Raw genomic sequence first — 24,801 nt, 5'->3', positions numbered from 1 at the left:
TATTGTATTGTATTGTATTGTATTGTATTGTATTGTTTTGTCACAAGTCTTGGTCTGTCCATACTACTGTTTGTAAGATATAATCTCTCTCCTTATTAATTATTTGTCTCAGAGGCAAATATGTGGGAGTAACATCAAAAACAAACAGAGAAGTTTATCAGTATGAAATAACAAAATAAGACTATTAATCCATGTTGCAATCACACAACTAAAAGAGATGTTTAAATAGTAAGTATTTCCCCTATCTATTTATTTTTCTATGTCAATAAATCATGAGAAACTGGAGGAAGGAAAAGGATCAGAGAAAGGATTTGCCTCATGACCTTACACCAATGTATTATGTGTTTTAAACGTTTGGTATCCATAGAAGAACTGTTTATTTGTTTCTGTACAGGTTTTATTGCAAAAGCTGATTTCACAAAAGTGGCACAGAGACTGTTCAACTGTTGACTGTGATAGTAAAGTGACTTTTGTGAACCTACTCCTCACCACAGTGTGGCGCAATTGAATTCTTGCTCAAGAATATTATGTCATCGAGTGTTTACACCAGTCTGCTCTCATCACGATGAGCTCTGTCACAGATCTGAGCCTTTTTCTCTTCGCTCATGAGCATCGTGTATTCACCACTGTCCCTCTGTCTTTGAGTTGCACGTGTGTCAGTCTGCTACTCCTTTATCATTCGAACCATGAGGGTGGCTATGGGGTTACATAATGTCCATCCACATCCAGACATTAGGCTGCCACCGGTTGTGTAACACATGAGTGTGCTGGACATCAGAGGAGTCAGGTCCATTGGGCAGAATTGTGTATATTTTTGAGGGGATTTTTTAAACGTGTTTCGCCAATAGAGAGTTTCTCATTATTATATGAAGTCTCTAGTTATTATATAAAGTCTCTAATTAGTGATCAGGATGAACTCAAGACTTAAAACTTAGAAAGATTCTGTTTTTATTGGTTCTGTCTGTGTGTGTGTGTGTGACTCTGATGCTCGTGCACTGGTTGTTTATTAATGAAGCTGCAATGATCCGTGCACATGAAACCATCCACGTCCATAGGGCAGAATTGTGTACATGTTTGAGAGGATTTTAAAAATGTGTTTTGCCAATACAGAGTTTATCATTATAATATAAAGTCTCTATTGCTCTCAGGTCACTTACAGTCCAATCCACCAGCAGCCTCAAGACATCCAGGATCAGGATGAACTCAAATCTTTAAAATATTCAGTTTTTATTGGTTTTCTGTGTGTGTGTGTGTGTGACTCTGATGCTCGTGCCCTTTCACTGGTTGTTTATTAATGAAGCTGCGGTGATCCGTGCACAGAAACCCCTCCACCTCCCTTTGTTTACATCGCGCAACCTCCAGATGCTCGCAGCTCTTGTTTAGCAGCTCTCCGCAGAGCACGGAGACACCATCTCGGCTCCACATCGCTCCGACGAGGAGAGGAGAGAGCAGCTCGTCGCGCTCGGCGGCAGCCAATCAGCGGGCTGGTTTCTCTTCAGCATCTCTGGGGTCTGAGGCATCGGGCAGAGTCGAGCTCAGGAGCCGCGGGAGGACGCAGAGTCTGAGCAACACTTGCAGCACGACACGGTATGGTTGTGTGAATTACAACAAGCAGGCGGAGGATTTCTTCACCAGGTGATTAAAGCTGAATTTCACTTCATGAATCTGTCACCAGGGGCTATTTTCGGTCTCGTAGATATTATCGCATGGTGCAAACATGAGGGATTTGATACCTTAATGCCGGATTTGCACGTTCACCTGATTCCCGAAGCTTCTTTTGGCTCAGTTCGCGTGTCTCTGCGTGCTTCATTGATATTGATCTTGCAGGATGAGATGCATTTTCAGTTGTAAACACTTGTGGCTGCATGCTGAGCCTATACGCTCGATCAAAAATCGTCAGGGACCTGCCTGTGACGCCTCTGATCTTCTGCACTGGCAGAAGTGCACTATAGGTGCTGACAATAACAAACGGATCACGTGGACTCTGTGTGTGAATCTGACATTTGTGCACGTTTATGTAACGTTCCTCTAAAGACTCCCAGCTGAGACACTGCGGTTTGAAACCAGCGACTGCAGCAGTGACCACTAACACAAACATCAGGGTGGTTTTTTTTCCCCTCTGCTGTTTATCTTCTAAACGAGGGCTCTCCAATAAGCACCGTTATTGGTCAGAGAGGATGATTGACAATGCGTATGGCCTGTGGCTGCAGCCTCTGTGGGTTGCATAGAAGTAGTTACATAATTATGCATGAGAAAAAAAAAAGGTGCCCTGTTTTATTAGCTTCTCGATGCTCTGAGGCTGAAGTCTGAATTTAAGAGCTGACAGCTGAGAAATAGACTAATGAGGCATGTGCGTGGACAGAGTTCAACATGTTCTGTTTCTGCACAGAAATAGAAATGATGTCATTTGAAAGTGTGGATGGGTTATTTGCAGTTAAATACTGCTGAAAATGACATTCGATTCTGGTCAGTACAGGCAGAAAAAGGTATTTGATGTATTTTGATGTTAATAAAAGACAGAGCACCTCCACCGTAAGGAAGGTAACGTGTTTATTTTCTCTCAGTAGGTTGAATTAGATACGCATGAGGAGAAGACACAGTCACCGAGTTTGTCCCAGATTTCACTGTTCTAGGGTTCATTGCACTGGTCCGAGAGCCTTTGTGATCTGACACAAGCGATTAACCTCAGAGTGTAAATCTTCCCATTTTGTTTTTGATCAGGTGAGGCTTGAAATTAAAATGATTGTTAACAGGCGTAATGATGAAGTGATGTTGTCCGATGGCGTTTTTACTCCAAAAACAAAGGGAGAATTCTATTTTTCCATGTTGACTTTAACACAAGGGTAATAGAAGCTTTCTTATTGGGGCATTACATGACATTTCCAGGACACTGAAAAGACTTTAAAACGAGTTACCTTTAATTAATTAAGTGAGACATTATACAACACAGTCTGGCTTCCAAACATCTTTTCACAAGGGCTCCACTCACAGCTAATTTGCTGTTGGCCCGACACTTGTGCTGTCTCTGGCATCACGTTTTCCTCTCAAATGTGGGGTTGCATAAGGACTCCCAGGCTTTCTTTACGCTGCCTTATACCTCTATTTGGCCTGCTGCTACTGCCAACAATAACTGCCGTTGCTTGTTTCAAACGTCTTGTTTTTCTTCAGCACGACGCTTGCCAAGATCTTTGACTCACAGAGCAGTTAAAGGGTGTGGGGAGACGAGAACTGACGGAGACGGCGAGCCGGTGACCTCAGACCTGGGCTGCAGCGGCACTGATGTCATCCTCTCCGTCCTTGTGTCTTTGGGGAGAGAGTCAGGACCGGGGCCGAATTGGAGAAGGGTTAAGAGGGTGTGTTTGATCACATGGAAAACTCCTTAAACAACGTGGAGTCCATGTTAAAGCTTACGACAAGCTATATTTCTTGTATAGGCCCATTCATCAAAAGATCAAAAGCAGTACAATGTGTACACAGAATTCCTAAACAACTGGGTATTGTAGTTTTCTCTCTTCGCAAACATGAGTAAATGGAACATTTGTTGGCAACTGTTTGCGGGTAGACAGCAATCCACAGGGGCACATTAGAGAGTATTTATTAGTTGTATTTATATTTGCCATTTAACCTTCATTAGATTGTTAACAGTGGAGATGCAGATAGGAAACATGGGTAGAGAGAGAGAGGCATGGCGTGCTGTAAACCCCCCTCCAGGCTGGAATCCAACCAGACATGTTTGTGTCTTAAACCGCCACAAACCCTCGTAGAACAGTAGGATGAGGTGGAAGTGACTTTAAATAAACCACTACTAAACCGATTTCAACCAAACTTGGTGGAGGGATGGGGCCTTGGAAGAACCCTTAAAATCTTTTTCTACTTTCTTTAACTTAGGTTATCAGACCACTTCTTTTTTATATTTAATTTCTACTTTAAGAACTAGACAATCATGTTGGCCTTGGCGGAGGAATGTGCTCTTCTGAGTGCCATTGTGGTTACCTCGGCAAAGGAGGTCATGTTTGTACCATCAGTGTGTTGGTTGGTTTGTTTGTTTGGGGGCAATATTACACAAAAGCTACTGGACGTATTTCCATGAAGCCCGGGGGAAGAGTGCAATATGGGTCAGGGAAGAACCCAATAAACATTGTTGTGGATGCAGATACAGGAAGTTTTCCCTTTCTTTAACATTGTGACATAGGCGTTTTTAAACATTTTCACAGTTTTCCCAGGTAGGTAGTAATTGATGGATCTTGATGAAATAATTTATCAACAAACACACCAGGCTTCAGCCACAAAGTAAAAACAAGTAATCACTGCTCATTTTATGGACTTTTTTGACCAATAGAGACATTTTGAATATTGCCAGTCATATCCAGTAAAGATGGTGCTTTGTTTCTCATTCATTAGGACATGTGTCGTGGCAGTAAGCTGCCAGACATGATGTGCTATTTAAGAGTTAGATCAGTCTTGAGCAGACCGATGTGTGTCACTGCAGCGGTGGCGCTCTGTACTTGTATGATTGACTGACACGGTCACGGAGCAGCTGCCTGGAAAGGATACTGAAAACAGATGGGCTCTCTGCAGGCGCACTCACCGGGATGGCATGATAGAGGAGGAGGCTTTCTGACCAACTCTCTCTCTCTCTCTCTCTCTCTCTCTCTCACACACATTACATCACTCTGTCAACAGTGTCATCATTTTGTGAGTTAAACACCATCTGCCAAAACAAGAGTTAAAACACAAACATTTAGTTTTTTGTGTGTGTTTGAGCATGCATGTTGTCTACCGGCTGATCTCCTCCCTCCAGAATGAAAAGAATGTTCCAGTCATGGCAGCGTATTGTTGCTATGAATAGATGCAGTTGAAAATGGGTCAATTTATGGTTAAAGCACTCATCTGTGCAGTGTATTGCCAGAAGGTGAGTGTATGTAAGCATGCTGTCATCCAGTCACAGATTTGTCTCTGGAGATCTGCCCTTAACCAAATGGTGTCTTCTGTGTGTGTGGCAAAGTGGGGCAGAAAAAAGGCACTGGACAAATGTGCGCAAAAATTATAGCTGTATTTGGCAAATTATTGTTAAAGCGTAAAATACACAGCTTTTAATTACACATAAATCACTCAATAAATCTGCGGTCAGGCAAATATTGCACAGAATTGTATTCTTTCCATATACATGTATAGAATAGATGGTATCAATGGAATACAAAAGAGATACGCCTTAAGGCTTTATTGTGCTTTTATCCTCTGTGGTTTTTAATGCATGTATTGACCGCAGTGCAGTTTTATATATATATATATATTCTTAATTATGAAATGAATTAAATCAAATAATCAGTCGATAATAATAAAAAAAGACCATGGAACTCAGCACAGTGTTAATGACCTCTCTTATTGAACATGGTGTGTTTGAGGAGGCTCGTTGTGCTGAGGACTTAGACACTTGAAGCTACTGACTATAAATTGGAGGAGGAGGATGTCTCACATGGATTTTACTGCTGTCAATGACCGTGAGGGTACAAACCTAGAACGACAAGAATCAAGTTAGTACAATTTGCTTCCAGAAAGCCAAACTACAAAGTTCTATATGTAAGTGCCATATAAGTGTTGCTAAATATATATATTTTTTTAAATTTTTAATTTGTATTATTATTATTTTTTAACCAAGGTGTAGTCGGAAGAGATGTGTCTTTAGTCTGCGGCAGAAGATGTGTAGACATACTGCTGTCCTGATTTCAAAGCTCATTCCACCATTTAGGAGCCAGGACAGCAAACAGTCGTGATTTTGTTAGTTGTTTATCTCGCAGTGAGAGAGCAGCCAGCCGATTGGCAGTGGCAGAGCGGAGTGGACAGGCCGGGGTGTAACGTTTGACCATGTCCTGGATGTAGGCATGGGCCCGATCCGTTTGCAGCACGGTACGCAAGTACTAGTGTCTTGAAGCGGATACGGGCAGCCACTGGTAACCAGTGAAGGGAGCGGAGGAGCGGTGTAGTGTAACCGAACTTAGGTTGGTTAAAGACCAGTCGAGCTGCTGCATTCTGGATGAGCTGCAGAGGTCGGATGGCACTAGCAGGTAGACCAGCCAGTTGTACTAGTCTAGGCGTAAGATGACCAGAGCCTGGACCAGAACCTGCGCCGCCTTCTGAGTCAGAAGGGGACGTATTGTCCTGATGTTGTGCAGCATGTATCTACAGGAACGTGTTGTTGCAGTAATGTTGGCAGCAAGGGAGAGTTGACTGTTGAGTGTCACACCCAGGTTCCAAGCAGTCTGTGTTGGGGCTACCACGGAGTTGTCAAAGGTATTAGTCAGGTCATGGGTGGGAGAGACTTTCCCTGGAAGGAAAATAGTTCGGTCTTGTCAAGGTTGATTTTCAGGTGGTGTGAAGACATCAACTTAGAGATAGATGTCAGTCAGACAGGCTGAGATTCATGCTGCTACCTGTGTTTCAGATTGGGGAAAAGAGAGGATTAGCTGGGTGTCATCAGCGTAGCTGTGGTAGGAAAAGCTGTGTGAGTGAATGACAGAGCCGAGAGAGATGGTGTACAGAGAGAAGAGGAGGGGACCCAGTGGTGAGAGGACAAGGTTCGGACACAGATCCTCTCCAAGTTACCTGGTAAGTGCGGTCATTGAGGTAGGATGAGAGCAGGGAGAGAGCAGAGCCTGAGACACCCAGAGACACCTCATTAAACTTATAGTTTGAGCTACTTCATTAAAAAAAATTTAAGTTTGTGATGTCCTAAAGAGAGGGTCACGATTGAAATAGTTTACAAGAAGCAAACTGGTGGCAAATATTTAAAGCAGGCTGAATATTGTCTATGATCTAACAGATTAATTAAAAGAAAATAAATTGTACATACAATTTGTTGGAATTATTTGCTATTTTAATCAATTTGAGTAAATTCTTGAAGATGGAAAAACTTAATGTAAATACTAATGTATAAATATGGTTTTCTTAAGAATTTATGCAAATGGTAAGTTTAATATAACTGTTCACATGGTTATTGGCTAAATTTCACTGTTGTCAAATTGTAAACCAAACGTATGTGTGAGTTATTTTGTTTGTATGTGTAAAATTTGTCATTTGTGCATTTAGTTAAGAGAGCGTTTCATTGCTGGATAGATTTACATTTTCCATTAAAAATGCAAACACTTAATACATGAATAATCCATTATACAATACAAAAATACTGTATAAAAATATAATGCAGTAAAGATTTCTAGCTTCAGCAAACTTCAGTTACTCCATCTCATGTGTCTTGGCCCGAGTCCTCGATGACATATGAGCACAGAAACTCAATAGAGGCACTCTGCGATGTCACCATGTATGTGTGAAGACACGAGCAGAGGTCAGACACAGAGGCCACTGGCTTTGGACAATGGGCTCCCAGTGTCTGCAGCTCTGAATGCCATTATTCATACAGATTAATAATCTCCCCCACTAAGAATTGCCATCCCGATCATAATGGCTTTATGCAGCGTCAATCTAGGAACCTTTGTACCCATTTAAGTGGCGAGTGTACTTAGCGAGGGCTCGTGTGTGATTGTTGGTCACAGGGTCATGGAAACAAAACCCCATCGTGGTGCCATTGTGAGGGTCGGGGTGAGTCAGGGGGAGTGAAAGAACTTTATTGGTGACTTGAGGGACTCGGGCGAAACTTTACGAGCTGGAGCAGACGTTAAAGTCCACGGGGCACGGCATCTCTCTCCGGTCTGCGTCTTGTTTGTGTTTGTTTAGTAACGAGTACAACGATTGGGAAATAGTTTTAGAGACTTTGTTGCGGTGCCATGGCAACACACGTCCGTTAATGATGCTGAGCTGATTATGGGAACAGCTGAAAGGTGAGCAGAGAACCATCACTATAAATATACAGCCGGATTGAATTGTCTTGATAGAAATACTTTTATTGCTATTATATGAAAGTAAATGTTTTTTCCTTCCGGACTGAAGTTAGATATGGTCGAAGCGAGAAGGCTGTTTTGAGAAGCTGCTTTCCTGTTGCTCTCTTCAATCAGATCTGGATGATGATGTGTTCAGAGAGGAATCTCTGTACTCTCTGTAGTGAATGAAATCATCCGAACCAAGAGAGGTCGTTGCAAAGCGTTTAAAGATGTGTCACTACAAACAGTAACGAATATTAAGAAGCTGTCTGGAAGTAATTTGATGATTGAGAGGATCTTGCTGCTTTTGAGTTGTGCTTAGTATTCTCTCTGAAGTCTTTTCCTTAAATGTGTCTCAGTGTGTGTTTGTGTGTCAGACTTGAAAAGACACGTTGTCATTATTCATTTTGTTCACATTGGTTAAAAAGTAAAGAGGACAAGAGGAGAATTGAACCTTTTGTTGTGACGCTGTCTTCCTCTCACATTGTTCACCTGCTCTCTCATCTTCTCCCACAGCACAAAGAGAAATAAGAAGTCGACTAATCCAAGCACTGCACGGAGGGAAGTGAATTCCTGCACAAGCATGGCGGACCAGAAGTAAGTTTTAGCATGAAAAAAGAGCCTTCACCTCTTATTTGTACATTAGTTCAAATACCCATCTGCCGCCTTCGTTCTTGATTCGTGTGCCTTTGAATTCCTCAGAGGTCTATTAATATCCTTCACCTCTCTGCCAGGATACAAGACATCTGCCCTTTCACAGTTAGAGAGACACACCTCTGGAAAGTCTAATCTTGCCTGTAACGTAAAATCAAGTACTGCACAAGAAGGGACAACTAGAGGCAAAGCAGCAAGCTCTGTCTTGACCTTAAGGCGTGTTGGATTGTTTTCGTTTATCCGTTTTAAATCTGGCAGAGCAGCTGGAGATCAGATATGTTCCTGGTGGAAACCCTCCTCTTCCTTAGAAGTGTCCAAACTGATTAAATGTCTTTTGATTTTGATAAGCCTTTACTGAACATTTGGATAGGAACCATTTAATGTTGCTACATGCCCTATAGTGGCTGCTCTTGTCAAATCATCTGTGTTGTTTTACAGACCTCTTGCATTCTGAACATTCTGATATATGGTTTGAATGATTCGCTTTTTCCTTTACACAACTTAAAGTCGTACACTGAATGAATAGTCAGGTGATGTTGTCATGTCTTCTCCCTCTCAGAGACAACATAGATGACTTTAAAGTCCAGACAGCCAAGCATGCCAACATCAGCGCAGCCCCTTTACGGCCGCACAGTGAACACTCCAAAGACCGAGCGTCCAAAAGGCTTTCGATCGAGTCCAACGGGACCAGTGATGGAGGTGCGGGTTCCTCCACGCCCGTGGAGATCACCGCTTTGGAGGAGTCGTTTCGGCGCTTCGCCATCCACGGCGATACCCGCGCTACCGGCAAGGAGCTGCACGGCAAGAACTGGTCCAAACTCTGCAAGGACTGCGCCGTGATCGACGGCAAGAACATCACCCTGACTGACGTGGACATCGTCTTCAGCAAAGTCAAGTAAGAGAGAAACCAAATGTGCTGTTCTCTTAAAGACTGAATATTGTGAAATCATTTTCAGCCTGTTTGGAGTTTAATCTGCCAACATCTGGGCCAGTTAGGCTGTAGTAACTGACGTGCCACTACATGACTGTACCCTTTTATCACATACTTTACTGTTGCGGAGGCAGACATGACCACAGGTTTAGTCATCTCGATGCCTGAAAGGTCACTTATGTGGAACATTGTAGTAGAAAATAATTAGAGATGAAAACTGGCCCAGGACTGAACTATAGTTACGAATGATGAAGGATGTGTTTGTAGTTTCATTCATTTCCATGGAATTAAATCTATGGTCTGGTCTTTATCAGACAGTCAAGTAAAAGAAGCGCTGATCTTACTGTGCACGGGCCACATAGTTTCACTGCTATGATTCAATTATGATTGTCAATTTAGAAAACCAGCATAATATTATCAAACTAGAATGGAACTCAGTAGAGGGCATACCTCTGCCAGCAGTCAGTAATTTCACTAGATCCTGATTTTTATTTGAATCTGCACCAAATTACATACACTCATTAAAATCAGTTCCCTAAACAGTTTTTTTCATCAAGAGCCATGAATAATTCTCTGGGAAATCAATGAAAAATGCCTAAAGTGAAACATAATTTCCTGGATCCACCCCCTGATCTGCATCCAAAGCTACATGTAATTGGCTCTTTCTTTGGTAATGTCTCATCCCTCCAGAAAATCCCATGGAAATCATGAGTAGTATTGGCGTAATCCTGCTAATGAACAAATAGATAAACAAACGTAGACAAAACACAACCTCATATTCTTTAGCTATGGAATACTACATTTTCAGTCTACATTAGTATTCATTCTTGTACGAGGTTGGCTTGGGGCGAAAGTGAAAACAGCAGCCAGAGCAGGAGGCCAGGGCGGCTCAACTTGTATTTCCTCAGGCTGCGTTGATTCATCCTTTGCTGCTTGATTTGTGTAGACTACTAATAATAAGCTGTGACCTCAATGTTATTTCACCAAAAGGAGAGAACTTTTCATCTGTACCGCTGCGCTTATGTTTACCAAGTGTACCGAGCGTCTGCAAACCATTATGTGCTGATAACACATTGACAGATGAGTGTAGATATGTTCCACAGATTAGATCGTAACGTTCCTTAAGCACCACAGAATAAAGAGGGTGTAAGAAAGGACAAGGCTTTTACAATGTGGGGCTTGTCCGGGTGTGTGTGGCTATTCTGGAGATATTCATTCATACACAAAGCAGCAGTTTTTTTTTTTATCTTGGTTGAATGAAGTGAATTAATGATTCTGCTTGACGGCGCCAGAATAGAGGAGCAAGGCTGGAGGCCACTCGTCATCACATATTCCTACAGGAGAGGACAGGTTGCTTAGGAATCTCACACTGATTTAGTGGATTTTCCATCTTCTGCTGGTGTGTAACCAAAGGTCAATCTCAGTCACTTTGTGTACACACTCATTTAAAAAGAGATTCCAAAATGGTTTTATGTGTTATTTTTCTTGTTGAAACTGTTTGTTCCTGCCCTGGGTTCAGGGAAGATAACACGGCCATTTCAAAAGGCTGTTAGTCATTTTAAATACATTTCCAGGAAACTAGGACCTACCGCTAACTGACTATTATCACTATCAAACAAACAGTGCAGTGTAAACTAAAGTGGCTTTATGTTGTCATGTCAGATTTATTTGCACACCAAGCAAAGACATGCAAAGAAGGTCAATTCCCCTGAATGAAAAGAAAAAAATGTTATTGGAGCATCCATAAGCATGCAGTGGCTGGATTTAGTCCTCACACACATACGGCCTCAGATGGTAGAGCCTTCATCTATTCTCAAGCATTATCAAATATAGTCCATGACATTTCTAAACCTCATTCTTTCACATATAGAACATCCGGCTCATGAAAGGCGACACCCTAACAATGCTCTTTCACAACAAGATGCTGACAGATAAGTAGAATTTGGCTGCAGGATATAACAATGGAGAACGAAATATGCAGACTGAAGCGCCTCTTTCCAGGGGTGTATCTCAGATCAAAATCAGGGGCCAGATAGGGGGCCACAATTAACACAATTATATGTCCAACATCCATGCACATATAGCCCTGGTTCGTTTAATGATTGGCTATATTTGTGTGCCTTAGATGAACAGTTTCTGCTGAGAAATGACAAGCAACTTGGACCAAAAAGAGCCCTTAGAGATCCTGCAGGTTTTCTATAAACATCCCTTCATTATTTCACACACCACTGATACCTCCAGAACATGTGTACAGTTCTCTACAAGGAACTGGACACATGTTCTGGAAGTATCCTTGCTTTCGTGACTCTTCACATCAAAACCTTCCCTGTTGGCATGGTAATGGGCTCATGTTTACTGCTCTGAGCATTTTCTTGGCCAGACTAGAGAAGGAACCTTTACGTCGACTGTGGGATTTAAGCTTGTTTACATCCAGTTCTGTTGGTGAGCAACAACAATATTTTGTAATAGACATTTAAGTAGAAAAATGTGTTCCACATCTTTTCACACGGACTTTGTTTTGTGATGAATATGTGCAGCGTTGTATACATTCTGTTCTTGGATGTGTGTTTGGGTTTGTTGAGGCCTACAGGTCCTAATCAGGGTCCTACAATATCCCAGCATGCATTTTGAACCAGCTTCACTAAGCTCTGCAGAGTGTTGAGCGAGATAGTAAAGTGATTTCTGAGTGTGTGTGTGTGTGTGTGTGTGTGTGTCGGCTTCAGAGGCAGCCACGGGATAAAAAGCAGCACAAACTGGGGGAGGGGCTCATTTTCATGTAGTTTTTGACTCCAGGCACAACTGAGTCAGGGAGCGCTGCCATGTCAGAGGAGCAGATCTCCACTCTCCTTTTAATCAGTGTCAAAGCTCTTTGCTTACACATGAAAAAATTAAACATCTTAATGAGCACTGGCTAATCACAGCATGGCTGAACTAACCCTGATTCATAGTGGAGGTCAGCCGCACCACATTGAGGCTCTGCCGTGCTGTGTGGCTGCTCGGAGCCAAAGAACACCACAACATAAACAATGGGTGAGGTAGAAATCTGGAATGGACTAATTAACTCCTAGCACGATCTGATGGTGGCTTCATTTTCCAGGCCTTGGTTGTTTTTCCTCATCGCTGAACATGAGCGAAGGCTGTGCACCAGCATTGTGCAGATTCAACCAGCTCTTATGTCAGATCCATGCAGGAGCGGCTGCTCATTGTTTTCTGATTTGTTGTTGTGTTTTTTGATTTGCTGTTGAGTTTTCACATTTGTCGTTGTGATTTGCTCTTCGGGGCCACCGTAGTGAAGCTCTTCCAGTGGTCTAGACTAGAAAAGCATAATATCAATACAATCCATTTACCATGTGGATCATGTGCCGCAGATGGTTGGACTCCTTATATAAACAGCAGGTCATCAGTATCCCAAACTAAAATAAAGCTCCTCTCGCCCACTGAACATTTGTTCTTTCTAACCTCATCACAGCCTCCTCAGATTTGCTATTTTTACAGCACACTTACACTGTTTAACTATTTGTATACTCTGGAGGATCTAATGTTCAGTATGGAGAGGTCCAGTTTTCCCTCTGACAATACACAGCATGGAACAGGCGCAGAGGACTGGAGCTCTCATATGTTCAACACTGATGGATCGCCCAAACACGACCGTTCACTGGATGAGTCAAATTAATAATAAACCCAAACATCCCTGTTTATTGTAGCTTGTTGCCATGACAGCAGGTTGCCCGGAGAGACTGCTGGATTTATTGGCTGTTGTTTAGGCAACCTATCACCACAGCAATGGCTGTTTGTGTTTGTGTTACTATGCACTTTTAACGTGGAAGTGAATCCGGCAAATGGCCAGTTAGACAAGTAGAGTTCTCTCAGAAGGAGAATGATTGATGATGATCTGTGGCTTGGTATTGGTTAGTGGTTCAAACAGATTGAGCTTCTAAATGAAAAGGCAGGGCCTCACAACACCCTTCAGCAGGTCCAAATGTCCTTATTAGACAGCTTGAATGAGAAACATCAGGGCTCTGGGCCCTGAGTTATACAGCTCAACGCAATATGATAAATAATATGAAGAGACATTCACATATACAGCCTACAGCTGTGTGTGTGTGTAAGTCTGCGGAGTTGCTCAGACGACAGTGAAGTACTGAGAAACACTGGGAGACGAGATCCAAACAGTAAAAGTTTTCTCAGTGTTTATCTCAGTAGGATACCATCTCTATGCTGTCTTACATCTGCCACGCTGAAGTGATCACACATGGCTGCGTGCACACCACCGCCTGCTCTCGTTTTATACTTTCAGATTGAAAGGATGTAGAGAAGAGCTGCTGACAAGGCGATCCTAAACATAGGCTTTTCTTTGTCCACGGAGAAATCTCCATACGTCTTTTGGGGTTTTGTGCGCTGCACTGTGACAAGTGTTATCCCCTTCTTAAGCTCCGTTTCCACCCACATTGCAGGAAGAAATCCTGCCGCACCATCACATTTGACGAGTTCAAAGTTGCACTCGGAGAGCTGGCCAGGAAGAAATACAAAGAGAAGACAGTAGAGGAGGCCGAGGCCGAGGTGTTCAAGCAGATCGAAGGGAAGGCACCCGTCATTGCAGGAGTCACGGTAAGTCTCACAACGGGAATAATACTGATGTCATTACACATCACATCCATTTGTACCAGCGATCACAGTATGAACTTAAATGTTGTCCCACAGAGAGCCGTGGCTTCCCCTACAGTGAGCCGCCTTACAGACCCCACCAAGTTTACAGGGTCACACAAGGAGCGCTTCGACGGCACCGGCCGTGGGAAGGGTAAGGCAGGACGGGTAGACATAGTTGACACTTCCGGATACGTCTCGGGATACAAACATCGAGGGTCGTATGAAAAGAAAATCAATAAACCAACCGATTAAAGACGAGGAAATAAACTTTTGATCAACTACCAGGATCATTTTTTATTTCAAAAAATTAAGAAGAGTACTCAAAAAAAGCACAAAAGAAAAATGATTTCATACATTTTCCCGCCCATTTATTTAGTGCGTGCGTGAGTGTATCTGTGTGTGTGTGTGTGTGTGTGTGTGTGTGTGCAAGAGAGAGATGTTTTTTTTAGTTCCTCTCTTTGTCAAGTGTGAGAACTGGAAAATTGTTTACATCTATTTTTACAAAGTCATCACCAGCTGGTACATTCCTGTCAGAGAGCGAGTTACTGCCAAACACTGAAGAGAACAAACCATTCTATGAACATTGAAGCGTTGTTGTTATGATAGGGCCTTATTATATTTATTGAGCACAAAGAACAACAACATGCCAAGAAAAACTGAATAAAGTGGGGCGACGGTTTTGATGAATCAACAACATTGCACTTTTTAATGGAAATGTTTCTATTCCCAGATTTACCTGAAGAAAAGCATCATTAATTTGTTTTGCAGAGTTTCGATAATTGCCACACTTTTGACACAGATATTATCGTACCTGTTGTTTTGTTATTACTTCAATTGTTAATTCCATCCCCTCCTAATCGTCTGTCTGCCTTCCCCTCTTGTCAACCGTCTGTAAAATCTACTGTTCATTTAATCTCATTACACGAGCTCGCATTGTCATTTGAATAATTTGCGTTGAGCTCAGACCAAGACAGATACATTATTATGAAAGCTTTCTCAAACCAGTCTTAAATAAAGATTATGACATATTTGTTTTCTTCTGTAAATACGACAAAAGCACAAAAAACTAAGAAGGCCTGTTTTTAACTGTTTAAACAAAAAGTATTTCCAGTTTTATATCTTTGTCTTTATTCGGAGTTCATTCTCTTGACAAACTGTTTTGCTAACATGCATTTCAAGTATTAAATTGGTGAATCCAGCTGAAGGAAGCTCTAACCACAGTAGATGAGCTCGGTTGTACAAGATTGTATTTTCTCTTATATTGTTACTCCCTCGATTAGATTTCTATACAGTAGTTCTAATATATTTGTGGTAAGATTGTGTATATTCTAAAACATTAGAGCCACATGGCTTAATTTATGACACTGGCTTTGTACTTTTTTTTCTTGTATTGCTGTACTTTGTGCATGTTATGTATATTGCATATGATTCAGAAGCATAAAGATGACATTAGGAGTTTGTCTTAACTTATCTTAACTGCTGTGCCTGCTGTGAAGACAGACTACTGGACAGACTTAATTATTTTCTTGCAAAAAAATATATTAAGTGATGACATTGTGGGGTCATTGATGGAGTATTAGGGCCACTTAAAAGGGAAATAAAAGGGAACAGGTTTTAAGAATACATTCATTATATATAAAGTCATCATTTTATGAGAAAGAAGTTGTAATTATTAGAGAATAAAGTCATAATCTCAGGCAGGAAATATCAGAAAATGAGGAATGTGGCGCATCTTATATTTCACAAATAACAAAATATTAAATCATTTTGCAAATCAGCACCGATGTGGTGTTAGTATCAGGACTTTGAAAAGATTGTGTAACAAACCGTGTCTATTCTGATGAAACTTGGAGGAAGTGGCCTCTTTAGTGGAGGAGGAAATGTTCGGTCGTGGTCGAATGTGAGGTTAGTTACATCTGTGTGAGATTCAAATGGGTTGCGTAGTTTCTCAGGAAACAATGATATTGGTTCAAGATTTTGGAACCAGATAAAGTGGAACTTAGTGCGACTCTATTTTCTTAATAAAATAAAAAAGAATCCTTGTTAAAATTTGACTTTATTCTTGTAATATTAGGACTTTTCTCTCAATTATAACTTTATTCTTGAAATCTCGTGTTTTTTTTCTTCAATACGGCCCTAACACTCTGTCCTAGATCGTGACAAAAAATATCGTACTGCTTGAAATCAATATGTATAAACTTGTACATGTACAAAGTCAGCCACACACTAATGCTATCAGATTTGTCTCATGATAAAGATTTAGAAGACATTTCATGTGCGGTACTGTCATCCAAATCGCAACTAAAAACAAAAGGATGTTTTTTTTACTGATGTATCCTGACGTACTGCATACTCTATGAGAAAAAGGGAAAATTGCACAGGTAATAAACTTTTATAGAATAATATTTTTCCAGCATAGTGACAGTGTTTCTGCCGCACTCGTCACACACTACCTGTAGCCTCAGCTGATGAAGAATCAGGCACCAAGTTGAAAACAAGCAGCTATCGGTCGGTGTGTTAGTATTTGTCTGCTGCAGTAGCTTAGGTATGATCTGTTTTCTGTGCTTAATGCCAAATACTGTGCACCTTTAATGTGGAGGAACGATACGGTCTTATTCTTGTTTTTTTTTCAAATAACTTTTAATGTACTGTTGTGCCCTGGTGCATGCAGCGTGGTTTTGTTCTTGTTCTTTAGACCTCTTAATGTGTGTTCATGATTTGTAGTGCTTTATTGAAAATAAAAAAATCTGTCAAAATATGATGTTTTATTTTTTATTATGGCTTTTTCCAGGAACGTGTACCATTCACATGAGAGTAAAAGCTACATTCAGCTGAGTTTATGCAGAGTCCACAGTCTAACCTGGTTTGCCAGGTCCTGCATTAGTGTCTGCGAGAGAAAAGTGCATGTGTGCGAAGCTCTCCAGCCCCAAGGCAGAGGTATAAATAAAGTCACAGTGCAGCTGGAATCTAGATGCATTCATTCCACTGCAGTGTACAAAGCAGATGGAGACACAACTGACCTAAAAACAGAAACAAAAAAACAGCCAAGAGAGACGCAATCTTGCTATTGATCCAGGAAATACGTTGTGACCTTCTCTCTAACATATTTTCCTCTAAAATCATTTGTTAGCATAACGGCCTTGACACAATTATACACAACCATGCTTGAATGAATTGCCTTTCTCCGTCATTGTTTCCATCAAGAAAACACATTCTATAAATTTTGGGGGGGAAAATAATAAACATTAATGGAATCGGCTGGGAACTTACTACAATCAAAAATGAAGTGTACACTGCAAGGACTATAAATAAATAAAAAATGAATTACAAACACTCTTTAGCTGCCGGGCCTCATGCAATTACTGCAATTCTAATATGACACATATTTTCATACCGGTGTGTATCTCCTCATTCAAATGCTTCTTTTACGTTCCTCTCTCCCCTTCAGCTCAGCTAGCAAACCTTCAGTGGTAGCCACCAGGGACCTGCAGCACATACACAACCACATCCACATCACATAAACAACCATCAGAGCGGAAACGATTTAGAGTGCCAACGTTCAAATGGGGGAATCTTCTCACCTGGCTTTCTTGCAGTATATCTGACGATTCCTTGACTTTCTCAGCCTGGTGCACTTTCTCCTTCAGCCCCTCGATCTCTTTCCTCAGCTCCTCCACTTCTGTCTGAGCCTCTAAGGATGTGCAAGTGTGAGTTCAGTGTAAGGAAAACCGCCAAATGTTCAGATGTATCTCCCACTGGGATTTACACCCACCTTTAATCTGAGTCATAGGTGAACTTTTCATCATAGACTTGAGATACTGTCGCTCTAACTTGATGAGCTGTTTCTGCAGAGCGACGTTTTCCTCCAAGACAATCCTCAGCTGCTCGTTTAGTTTGCCCTGTGATGAAGTAAAGACAATAAACACTGTGTGCTTTTCAAAACTAGGAAGGATTCCTGGAGCTCAAGATTGTTTTCGAGAGCTGAATCCACTCACAACTGCAGAGCGAGTTTCCTCCAGCTGAGCAGAGAGGTTATGGACTTCAGTTTTGTGCCCTTGCTCTTGTGCAGCCGCTTGGACACTCAGCGCGCCGGCTTCCCGTCTTAAGGTCCTGACCTCAGCCTCCCGGATGGAAATATCGTTTTCCATCATAGAGAGGATCTGGACTGCCTGAGCTAGAGCCAAAAATAGAAATGATGTGAAGATATTCATTATCAGTACGTGGAGGCTACATTCCAGAAACCAAACTCAAACTCACACAGGAAGTTGTTGTTTTGATGCAGTGACCTCTCTCCTTTCCAGTGTTTGTCCACAAGATTAAGAAGCATCTCCAGGGGTTTCCTGTAACTACCCTGCGAGATGAATTCACAGATACTGTAAGTTGATATCAGGAGCAAAATAACCTCAAGTATGATTTGTTCTTGAAGGGAGAAGGAACTATTCATGATTCAGTGCACAGACTAGTGAAAAAAACTGAAAACTTCCAACCTTTTTCTTCATTTCCTCTTGCTGCAGTGAGCTGGAGCCCCCTTCTGTCTTGTTGAAGCTGGAGTAGGTCAGTCTTGGAGGATGTAAGATGGGGTTAGAGGGGTCAGACAGATTCAAACCAGGACGATGTGGACTGGGAGGTCGGATGTTAATGAATGAAGAACAAAGACGCTGACTTTGATCTGGAAAGAATATTTAAAAAAATACACAATTCATCAACATAACAAGATATGATAACATTTGGTATTTGTGGATGTGTGTGACTTCTGTCAGTGGATCGTTTTGAATGTAGATATTCAGCTCTGTACCAGGATTGGGGGTGAAATGTCCCTTGGCCACGTGTCTGGTCTGTTTGGGGTAATCCTCCTGTTTTCCAGGTGCAGGTCTGCGTTTCTCTACATAGGGGCCGAAGGACACCTTTGGTCTCTCAGTCACTTTTGATGAGGTAGAACTTTTTTTATGAGACAGATCTTTCACGTGTGGCATTTTCGACCTGGTGTTATCTGGTAAATTACAAATATCACAATAGAAGTGTGGTGGATATTAATTGGTCTTCAATTGAGGGGCTGTATTCATGATTCAAAACTAAAAGGAAGAATTATGTCTCCCCCAAGTGGTGGTTTTGCACATTGTCAGCGAGCTATAAGAAAAAACGTACCATATTTTGTGGGGGGATACCTCAGGATGGATTTAGCCGTTTCCTTAAATAAATATGAGAACATACAGTAAGTGTGATAATGTAAATATATGACTGATGATATGGTTTCACATACAGCAAAATTAAGTCACCTGTTTTGGAGTTGAGCTCCTCTGTTCTGTAAAATCGTTTGGTTCTTCCTCTATAGGTTCTGAGACAGAAGATGGTTTGAAATTGATAAAAAGTTTGAAAACAAAACATGAAATTCAGATGAGAATTGACTGTTGGACTGTTGGTTTCACTTTTGTCTCCAGGATTCATCTCCACAAAGTTTAATACAATATCATCGGGTTCAGTCAGGAGAGAGAGCCTCTTGGTCAAGCGGTTAACTTGAGCCAATCTCGCATCGCTGCTTCTGGAAACCACAATAAAGACCAATCAGGGTTACATACCTTTTGTCATTTAAAACCTCCACGTAAGTTTGTGTTGTTATATGATATATAAAATTACCTTTTGTCTTCACACTGACTTTGACGGGAGCTCTTCGGGTTAGGGTTAGGTAAAATTTCAGAGGAGAACTGCATTATGGCAGCTTTGCGCTCGGTGTCTCTGACTGAACAGCTATCTGGAGAGCAATGGAGGAGACTTATTAGTAAAAACTTGTCTGAGAAGAACACAGTCAGAGTTAAATGGCCACATCTTACCGAGCTTGCGTAGATTGGGCATGGCATGTACCACGTAAGGGCGGAAGTTTGGGTAACGCTTGGTCAGAGGGTTGAGTCGGAGGTCCAGCTCTCTCAAAGATGTCAGCTCATACAGCACTTTCACCTCTTCAAGGGAGGGTATGCAGTTATAGTACAGGATCAGCCTCTCCAGCGATTTCAAGTGTTGCACCCCCTGGAAAGAAGCCGATAAAGATTAAACAGAGGTTAGGCAAAATTATTTAATTCAGTTCATTACTGACAATGCAATACTTACAATTCAAATTTGAGAAAATGCGTGATTTTTTTGAGTAGAGTCATTGGAGTTGTATTATAAAAAAAGAAAACAACAATGACGATACAACTTTTCCATTTAAAAAAAAAAAGCCAGAGCAAAAACACGGTGTCTGGAGATGAAGAGATGATCAAGATGTCAATCTTGATAATTATCACATTTAATGTCATTTTATTATTTCTTTTAAGTTTAAAGACTTTAAAGATTGTGGTTTTTAACTCCTCTTTATGGACAGAGAATGACAAACACTTGATAAACATTTTACCAATCTGAGGTAGATCAGTTATGTCTTATGCTCAATATGCACAATGTAAATGCATGGTATGGATGTATAGTGGACTTTTGTTTTATCACTTTTGATGATAATTATATTTCGACGATTATAGATCTTGTTTTATTGCCCAGCCCTATTTCCACTAAACAAAGATACCTTAGGGAAAGTAGAAGGGTGAAGCTCATCTTTATAGTGCAACAAACAGTTTAACACTGTTGCACAGTTTTGTTAAGGTTGGGTTTAATAATAAAGGTTTAATAAGGGGTATATAGTATATTATCGTTTTTAAAAACCCACCTCAACAGAGACGAGAGCATTGCAGGACAGATCCAGAGACTTGAGAAGGACGAAGTTATTCAGAGCATTTCCCAGATGTCTGATCTTCTCCTCATATGTCCCCGGGAGGCTCAGTGAGCGGACATCACCTGTTCAAACACATGTTTAACATATATTTATAAATAAAGTTACACCGCGGCTGCATGACTCTGGTGCTTTGCATCATGGGACAGTTGCTGCTGCTACGTTAGCTGCCGTTAGCTTAGCTACCGACAACAAACTGCAATTATTTGAAGTTACAGGAGCTAAAGCGTCGTGGCTTCACTTTAAGTATTTGTTAGAACTCACACCTAAATAAACATTTTACTGAAAGGAGATAATATTACTCAGACACGGATGTTTTAATCGCAGTCTGTCCCGTATCCACTGCTCTGTTATTGTTGTCAAACACTCCGCCGCCATACTTTTCGAACTTTTGCTGCCTTCACGTGCTGCCGGAAAAACAATACTTTCCATTTGGCCAAGTACATTAGCGCCCCCTGCTGTTTCATAGAGTTCAACCATGGATAACAAGACTCCTGAGTTCAGCCTAAACATTTATAGTTCAGATTTATGTTTATCATTTCTTTCTGCTTATGTTATCTAGGTTTGTAAGAAACAAATAATTTGAGCATATTGTTTTGTTTCCTACCAACAGTCTTAAAATAAATCAATAAAATTCAGTTTTTGCTATATCTGATCCAAATATATTTTATCTATTTATCTGACCAAAATTGTCATTGACGGTAAACAACAACAAAATATTGTTAATTTAACAAATATATATTTCTTGTAAATGGAGGCATTTAGAGTTCTAGTTTATATGGCATACAAAATATCAGTTTAAAGTGCTTTGAAAATTAAAATGCAGAGAACAATTGAATTATTAATAAGGAATTACAAAAAGCCATTAAAACCCAGTTTTTCTATTCATATTGTTTGGCCAGCAACACTACTAGTAATAATTCTGCTGGAATAGTGTCAGAGTTCACGAGAACAACCTGAACGCATCTCTTTGGCGCATGCGCAGTGTCCAGTTCCTCGCGGTCACATGTCCAAACAAACAAACAAACCTGAAGTTTTGTTCTAGGTGTTTCGCTTCGACTTGATTCATACGTCACAACCTGAGCTGCATATACACGCCACGTTCATATTAAATGACGTCAGACACACTCGTCAGAAGCTAACCGACCTCCTCCGTTACCGTTAGTGACGGAAACGTCGGTGACATCGTGGATGTTCGCACAAGTTCAGCTCCAGGATCCCGACCAATGGCGTCCAGTGTGACACAGTGGGTCACTTCATGCTCCAACATCGTGCTGTCTGTCACTGCTCTGTGCTCCTCGTACAGACTCTTCAAGGTACGAGTCATTTACTATCATTTCTATTTCATAACATATTCATCATTCATGTGTTATTTATATATTTAGCTGTAATTGTTAAAGCAAAACATGCTGCTTTTCCTTCTCATAGATCACAGTAAAGTGAGTATCTTTTGATTTTTGACTTCTGGTTGACATTTTCTAGACCAACCGATTATTGGTAAATCCAGAAACAATCAGTAGATTAATCAATAATGAAAATAATGGGTTAGTTGCAGCCTCTGTGACTTTGTTTTTACTCTGCTACCCTCACTGCTCGTTTAGACGTTGCTGTTTTGAAGCTAAATTCAAATATTCATTGCTAATATAACATGTGCTGATTAGACAGACTGATTAGATCAATAAATACAGTCAAGTGTCGCCTGTCTCACTTAGTGTCGGATGATGAAACAACATCAATAGTTATTGCAGTGTGATTTTCATCAATACCGATATAGCAAAGGATATAAAGCATATTGATAAAATGTGCACTGTGTATAGTGATAATGTATAAAATGAACTGATCCACCTCAGATTTCTAACACATCTTAAAGTGTGTGCCATTCCCGGCTCATACAGAGATTTTAAGACCACAACCTTCACTGAGAAGCAAAAATCAATCTTTAAACTTATCAGAATTAAAAATGCAACATTTAGTGTGATTATTATCGATATTGACTGACGTGAAAAGTTTTATCTCCGCTCAGTCTCACTCTGTACTTTTGCTCCTGTCTCTGCAGGACCACAGAGCTCCGTCAGTCGGCCTTTTCCTGCTGGGACTCTCTGCAGCAGCTTGCGTCCTGCAGCCGTCCAGCTCCCAGCTGACCGCCCTCCAGAGAGAAGCCGAGTGGGCCGGTGAGCTTCTGGCTCCAGCGCTGGTCTCCTTTGACTTCCTGTGGCTCAGTCAAGACCACAACACGGCGCATATTCTCCTGTGTGGCACCTGTCTGCTGCTGGGACTGTGCGACTGGCTCTCGGCAGACGCCTTCTCTGTGATGACCTGCTGCCTGGGCCTGTCCTCCCTCTCCTGCTGCCTCATGGTGTGTCTGTTTGCTGGGAATGCTTTAGGGGCCCTGGGTGGTGTGGCCCTCAGTCTACCTTTACTTGTGACTCCCCAGGTTGGGACAAACACGTTGGCTCTGCTCATGTCTCCGGCTGCCTCTGAGGGACTGATGAAGTGGGTTTTGAAAGGGGCCTTGTCGATAGGCTGCTGGGCCTCAACCAGGGCCCTCGGCAAGTTTCTCCTGGACGTGACCGACCAATGTAACATCAGCATCGAGTAAATGAGTAGAGTTCTGTGTGATTAGTCAGAATCTGGTTACACATCTAGATTGTGAAGTGCTGCAAAGACAGATACCAGATACTAAAATATAACATGTCTAACTTATAAGCATTTTATGTTTGACTTTTTATATAAGTTAATACAATTGTTATTTCAACAAGAATTTCAACAAGTTTGATAATCGGTTAACCAAGCAAGTAAAAATCATTAAACAAAAATGCCAACATAAGCTGATCCAGGATTCTAAAACAACTTGTACGTGCTGCTTTTCCTTAATTACATCTCTACAAATGAAATATCTTGTGGCTTTTAAAACATTATTGGGACAAGATGAATAATTTGAAGATGTTACATTGGGCTTTGGTTAATTGAGACAGGTCCTTTTGATAAGTAGTAAAAATAATGATTGGCTGCAGCACCACACTGCAGATCTCAGGGACTAAGAAAAAAAAAATTCTATTAAAAGGTCATCTTAGTAATTCACAGTTCATTGGTTCATACAGCAGCTGCTACACTGAGACCTCGTCTGAACTCTGTATGAACTGATCTGAATAAACAAAAGACCGATACCACTGAAAACCCTAATTTGCGTGTGATGGAAGTTTTCTTGAAGCTGGTGAAAGGAGAACTCAGGCAGCTGCTGATGTCTTATGCAGAAGATTTTAATGTAGGCTTGATGCATCAAGGAGACCAGAAGGTGAAACAATATACAAACGCTAACAGAGTAACATGAACAATTGTCACCCCAAAGTCTGAAGATGTCTCCCACAGCATCCCAATTTATGTCCCTCATCTTGCGTCCCCCATCCCAACAGCACATCCACGAAAAGCATGCATACCTAACCTTTATGTCTAGCCACTGATGTAATACTCAAAAGAATTGGAGTTGGTGCCTCTCTGTCTGGGCATCTGAATAAGATATGAAAGTCCATGAGCGTAGATATTACAATGTACTACTAGTTGGCCCTTTATCTATAACCTGACCTTGGGTACTGCTTAGAGAGTGAAGGGAGTATCTGTTGAATGAGTCTCTTCACGGTGAACAGATTTACTGTCTGAGGATGGTCAAAAATTCTCTCACAAAGAGTATGTGACTGAAATGTTATAATCACAGCAGCTCCTGGTGGTGTTGGGTATTGGGTGTACTGGAAGTGCCTGGGTGACATTTATATTGTCCTCTATGATCATCTCAGTGTGCGTGCACTTAATGTCAGGCTGCACATATGTCTCTTCTAACAGCTTTAGTGTTTCTAGCAGCATCCAGCTGCCTCAGGTTCTGTTTGTCCTGCAGCCTCAGCAGTTAAAGTACCTGCAGTGCTCTGAGCTCTGGGCCCTGCTCTTACCTC

General features: G+C 41.3%; 3 protein-coding genes across 4 annotated transcripts; 2 read left to right on the top strand and 1 right to left on the bottom strand.

Moving 5' to 3' along the window:
• Positions 1 to 1,374: 1,374 nt before the first annotated feature.
• On the top strand, positions 1,375 to 16,864 carry LOC117776914 (tubulin polymerization-promoting protein). 2 transcript variants are annotated; one of them, XM_034611317.1, is made up of 5 exons: positions 1,375 to 1,635; positions 8,388 to 8,468; positions 9,085 to 9,420; positions 13,911 to 14,064; positions 14,158 to 16,864. In XM_034611317.1, the coding sequence occupies exons 2-5, from the start codon at positions 8,455 to 8,457 to the stop codon at positions 14,353 to 14,355; spliced, it is 702 nt and encodes a 233-aa protein (XP_034467208.1). In that variant the 5' UTR covers positions 1,375 to 1,635; positions 8,388 to 8,454; the 3' UTR covers positions 14,356 to 16,864. The 2 variants fall into 2 exon arrangements, with proteins under 2 accessions (XP_034467208.1, XP_034467206.1); XM_034611315.1 differs by lacking the exon at positions 1,375 to 1,635 and adding an exon at positions 7,478 to 7,832.
• Positions 16,862 to 21,296, bottom strand: cep72 (centrosomal protein 72). Its single transcript, XM_034611314.1, has 14 exons — positions 21,160 to 21,296; positions 20,795 to 20,922; positions 19,932 to 20,124; positions 19,738 to 19,852; positions 19,530 to 19,642; positions 19,380 to 19,438; positions 19,249 to 19,291; positions 18,899 to 19,093; positions 18,591 to 18,772; positions 18,361 to 18,454; positions 18,099 to 18,277; positions 17,876 to 18,002; positions 17,685 to 17,794; positions 16,862 to 17,588 (listed from the first exon to the last, which is right to left on the bottom strand). The coding sequence occupies exons 1-14, from the start codon at positions 21,287 to 21,289 to the stop codon at positions 17,568 to 17,570; spliced, it is 1,689 nt and encodes a 562-aa protein (XP_034467205.1). The 5' UTR covers positions 21,290 to 21,296; the 3' UTR covers positions 16,862 to 17,567.
• A 549-nt stretch (positions 21,297 to 21,845) lies between these two features.
• Positions 21,846 to 23,587, top strand: LOC117777324. Its single transcript, XM_034612020.1, has 2 exons — positions 21,846 to 22,173; positions 22,914 to 23,587. The coding sequence occupies exons 1-2, from the start codon at positions 22,084 to 22,086 to the stop codon at positions 23,454 to 23,456; spliced, it is 633 nt and encodes a 210-aa protein (XP_034467911.1). The 5' UTR covers positions 21,846 to 22,083; the 3' UTR covers positions 23,457 to 23,587.
• The last annotated feature ends 1,214 nt before the right edge of the window (positions 23,588 to 24,801 follow it).

This window comes from Hippoglossus hippoglossus, chromosome 16 (genome assembly GCF_009819705.1).
Source record: "Hippoglossus hippoglossus isolate fHipHip1 chromosome 16, fHipHip1.pri, whole genome shotgun sequence".
Lineage (NCBI taxonomy): Eukaryota > Metazoa > Chordata > Actinopteri > Pleuronectiformes > Pleuronectidae > Hippoglossus > Hippoglossus hippoglossus.
Note: the sequence above shows the minus strand (reverse complement) of the source record. Positions and strands in the feature narration are given on the sequence as shown.

Coding starts and splice junctions, on each gene's coding strand:
- LOC117776914 (XM_034611315.1), top strand. Junction 9,421..13,910: donor ATCGTCTTCAGCAAAGTCAA/GTAAGAGAGAAA, acceptor CCCACATTGCAG/GAAGAAATCCTGCCGCACCA. Junction 14,065..14,157: donor CCGTCATTGCAGGAGTCACG/GTAAGTCTCACA, acceptor GTTGTCCCACAG/AGAGCCGTGGCTTCCCCTAC.
- cep72 (XM_034611314.1), bottom strand. CDS start 21,289: ATGGAAAGTATTGTTTTTCCGGCAGCACGTGAAGGCAGCAAAAGTTCG. Junction 20,923..21,159: donor ATTAAAACATCCGTGTCTGA/GTAATATTATCT, acceptor GTGTTTGAACAG/GTGATGTCCGCTCACTGAGC. Junction 19,853..19,931: donor GCCCAATCTACGCAAGCTCG/GTAAGATGTGGC, acceptor ATTGCTCTCCAG/ATAGCTGTTCAGTCAGAGAC.
- LOC117777324 (XM_034612020.1), top strand. CDS start 22,084: ATGGCGTCCAGTGTGACACAGTGGGTCACTTCATGCTCCAACATCGTG. Junction 22,174..22,913: donor CCTCGTACAGACTCTTCAAG/GTACGAGTCATT, acceptor CTGTCTCTGCAG/GACCACAGAGCTCCGTCAGT.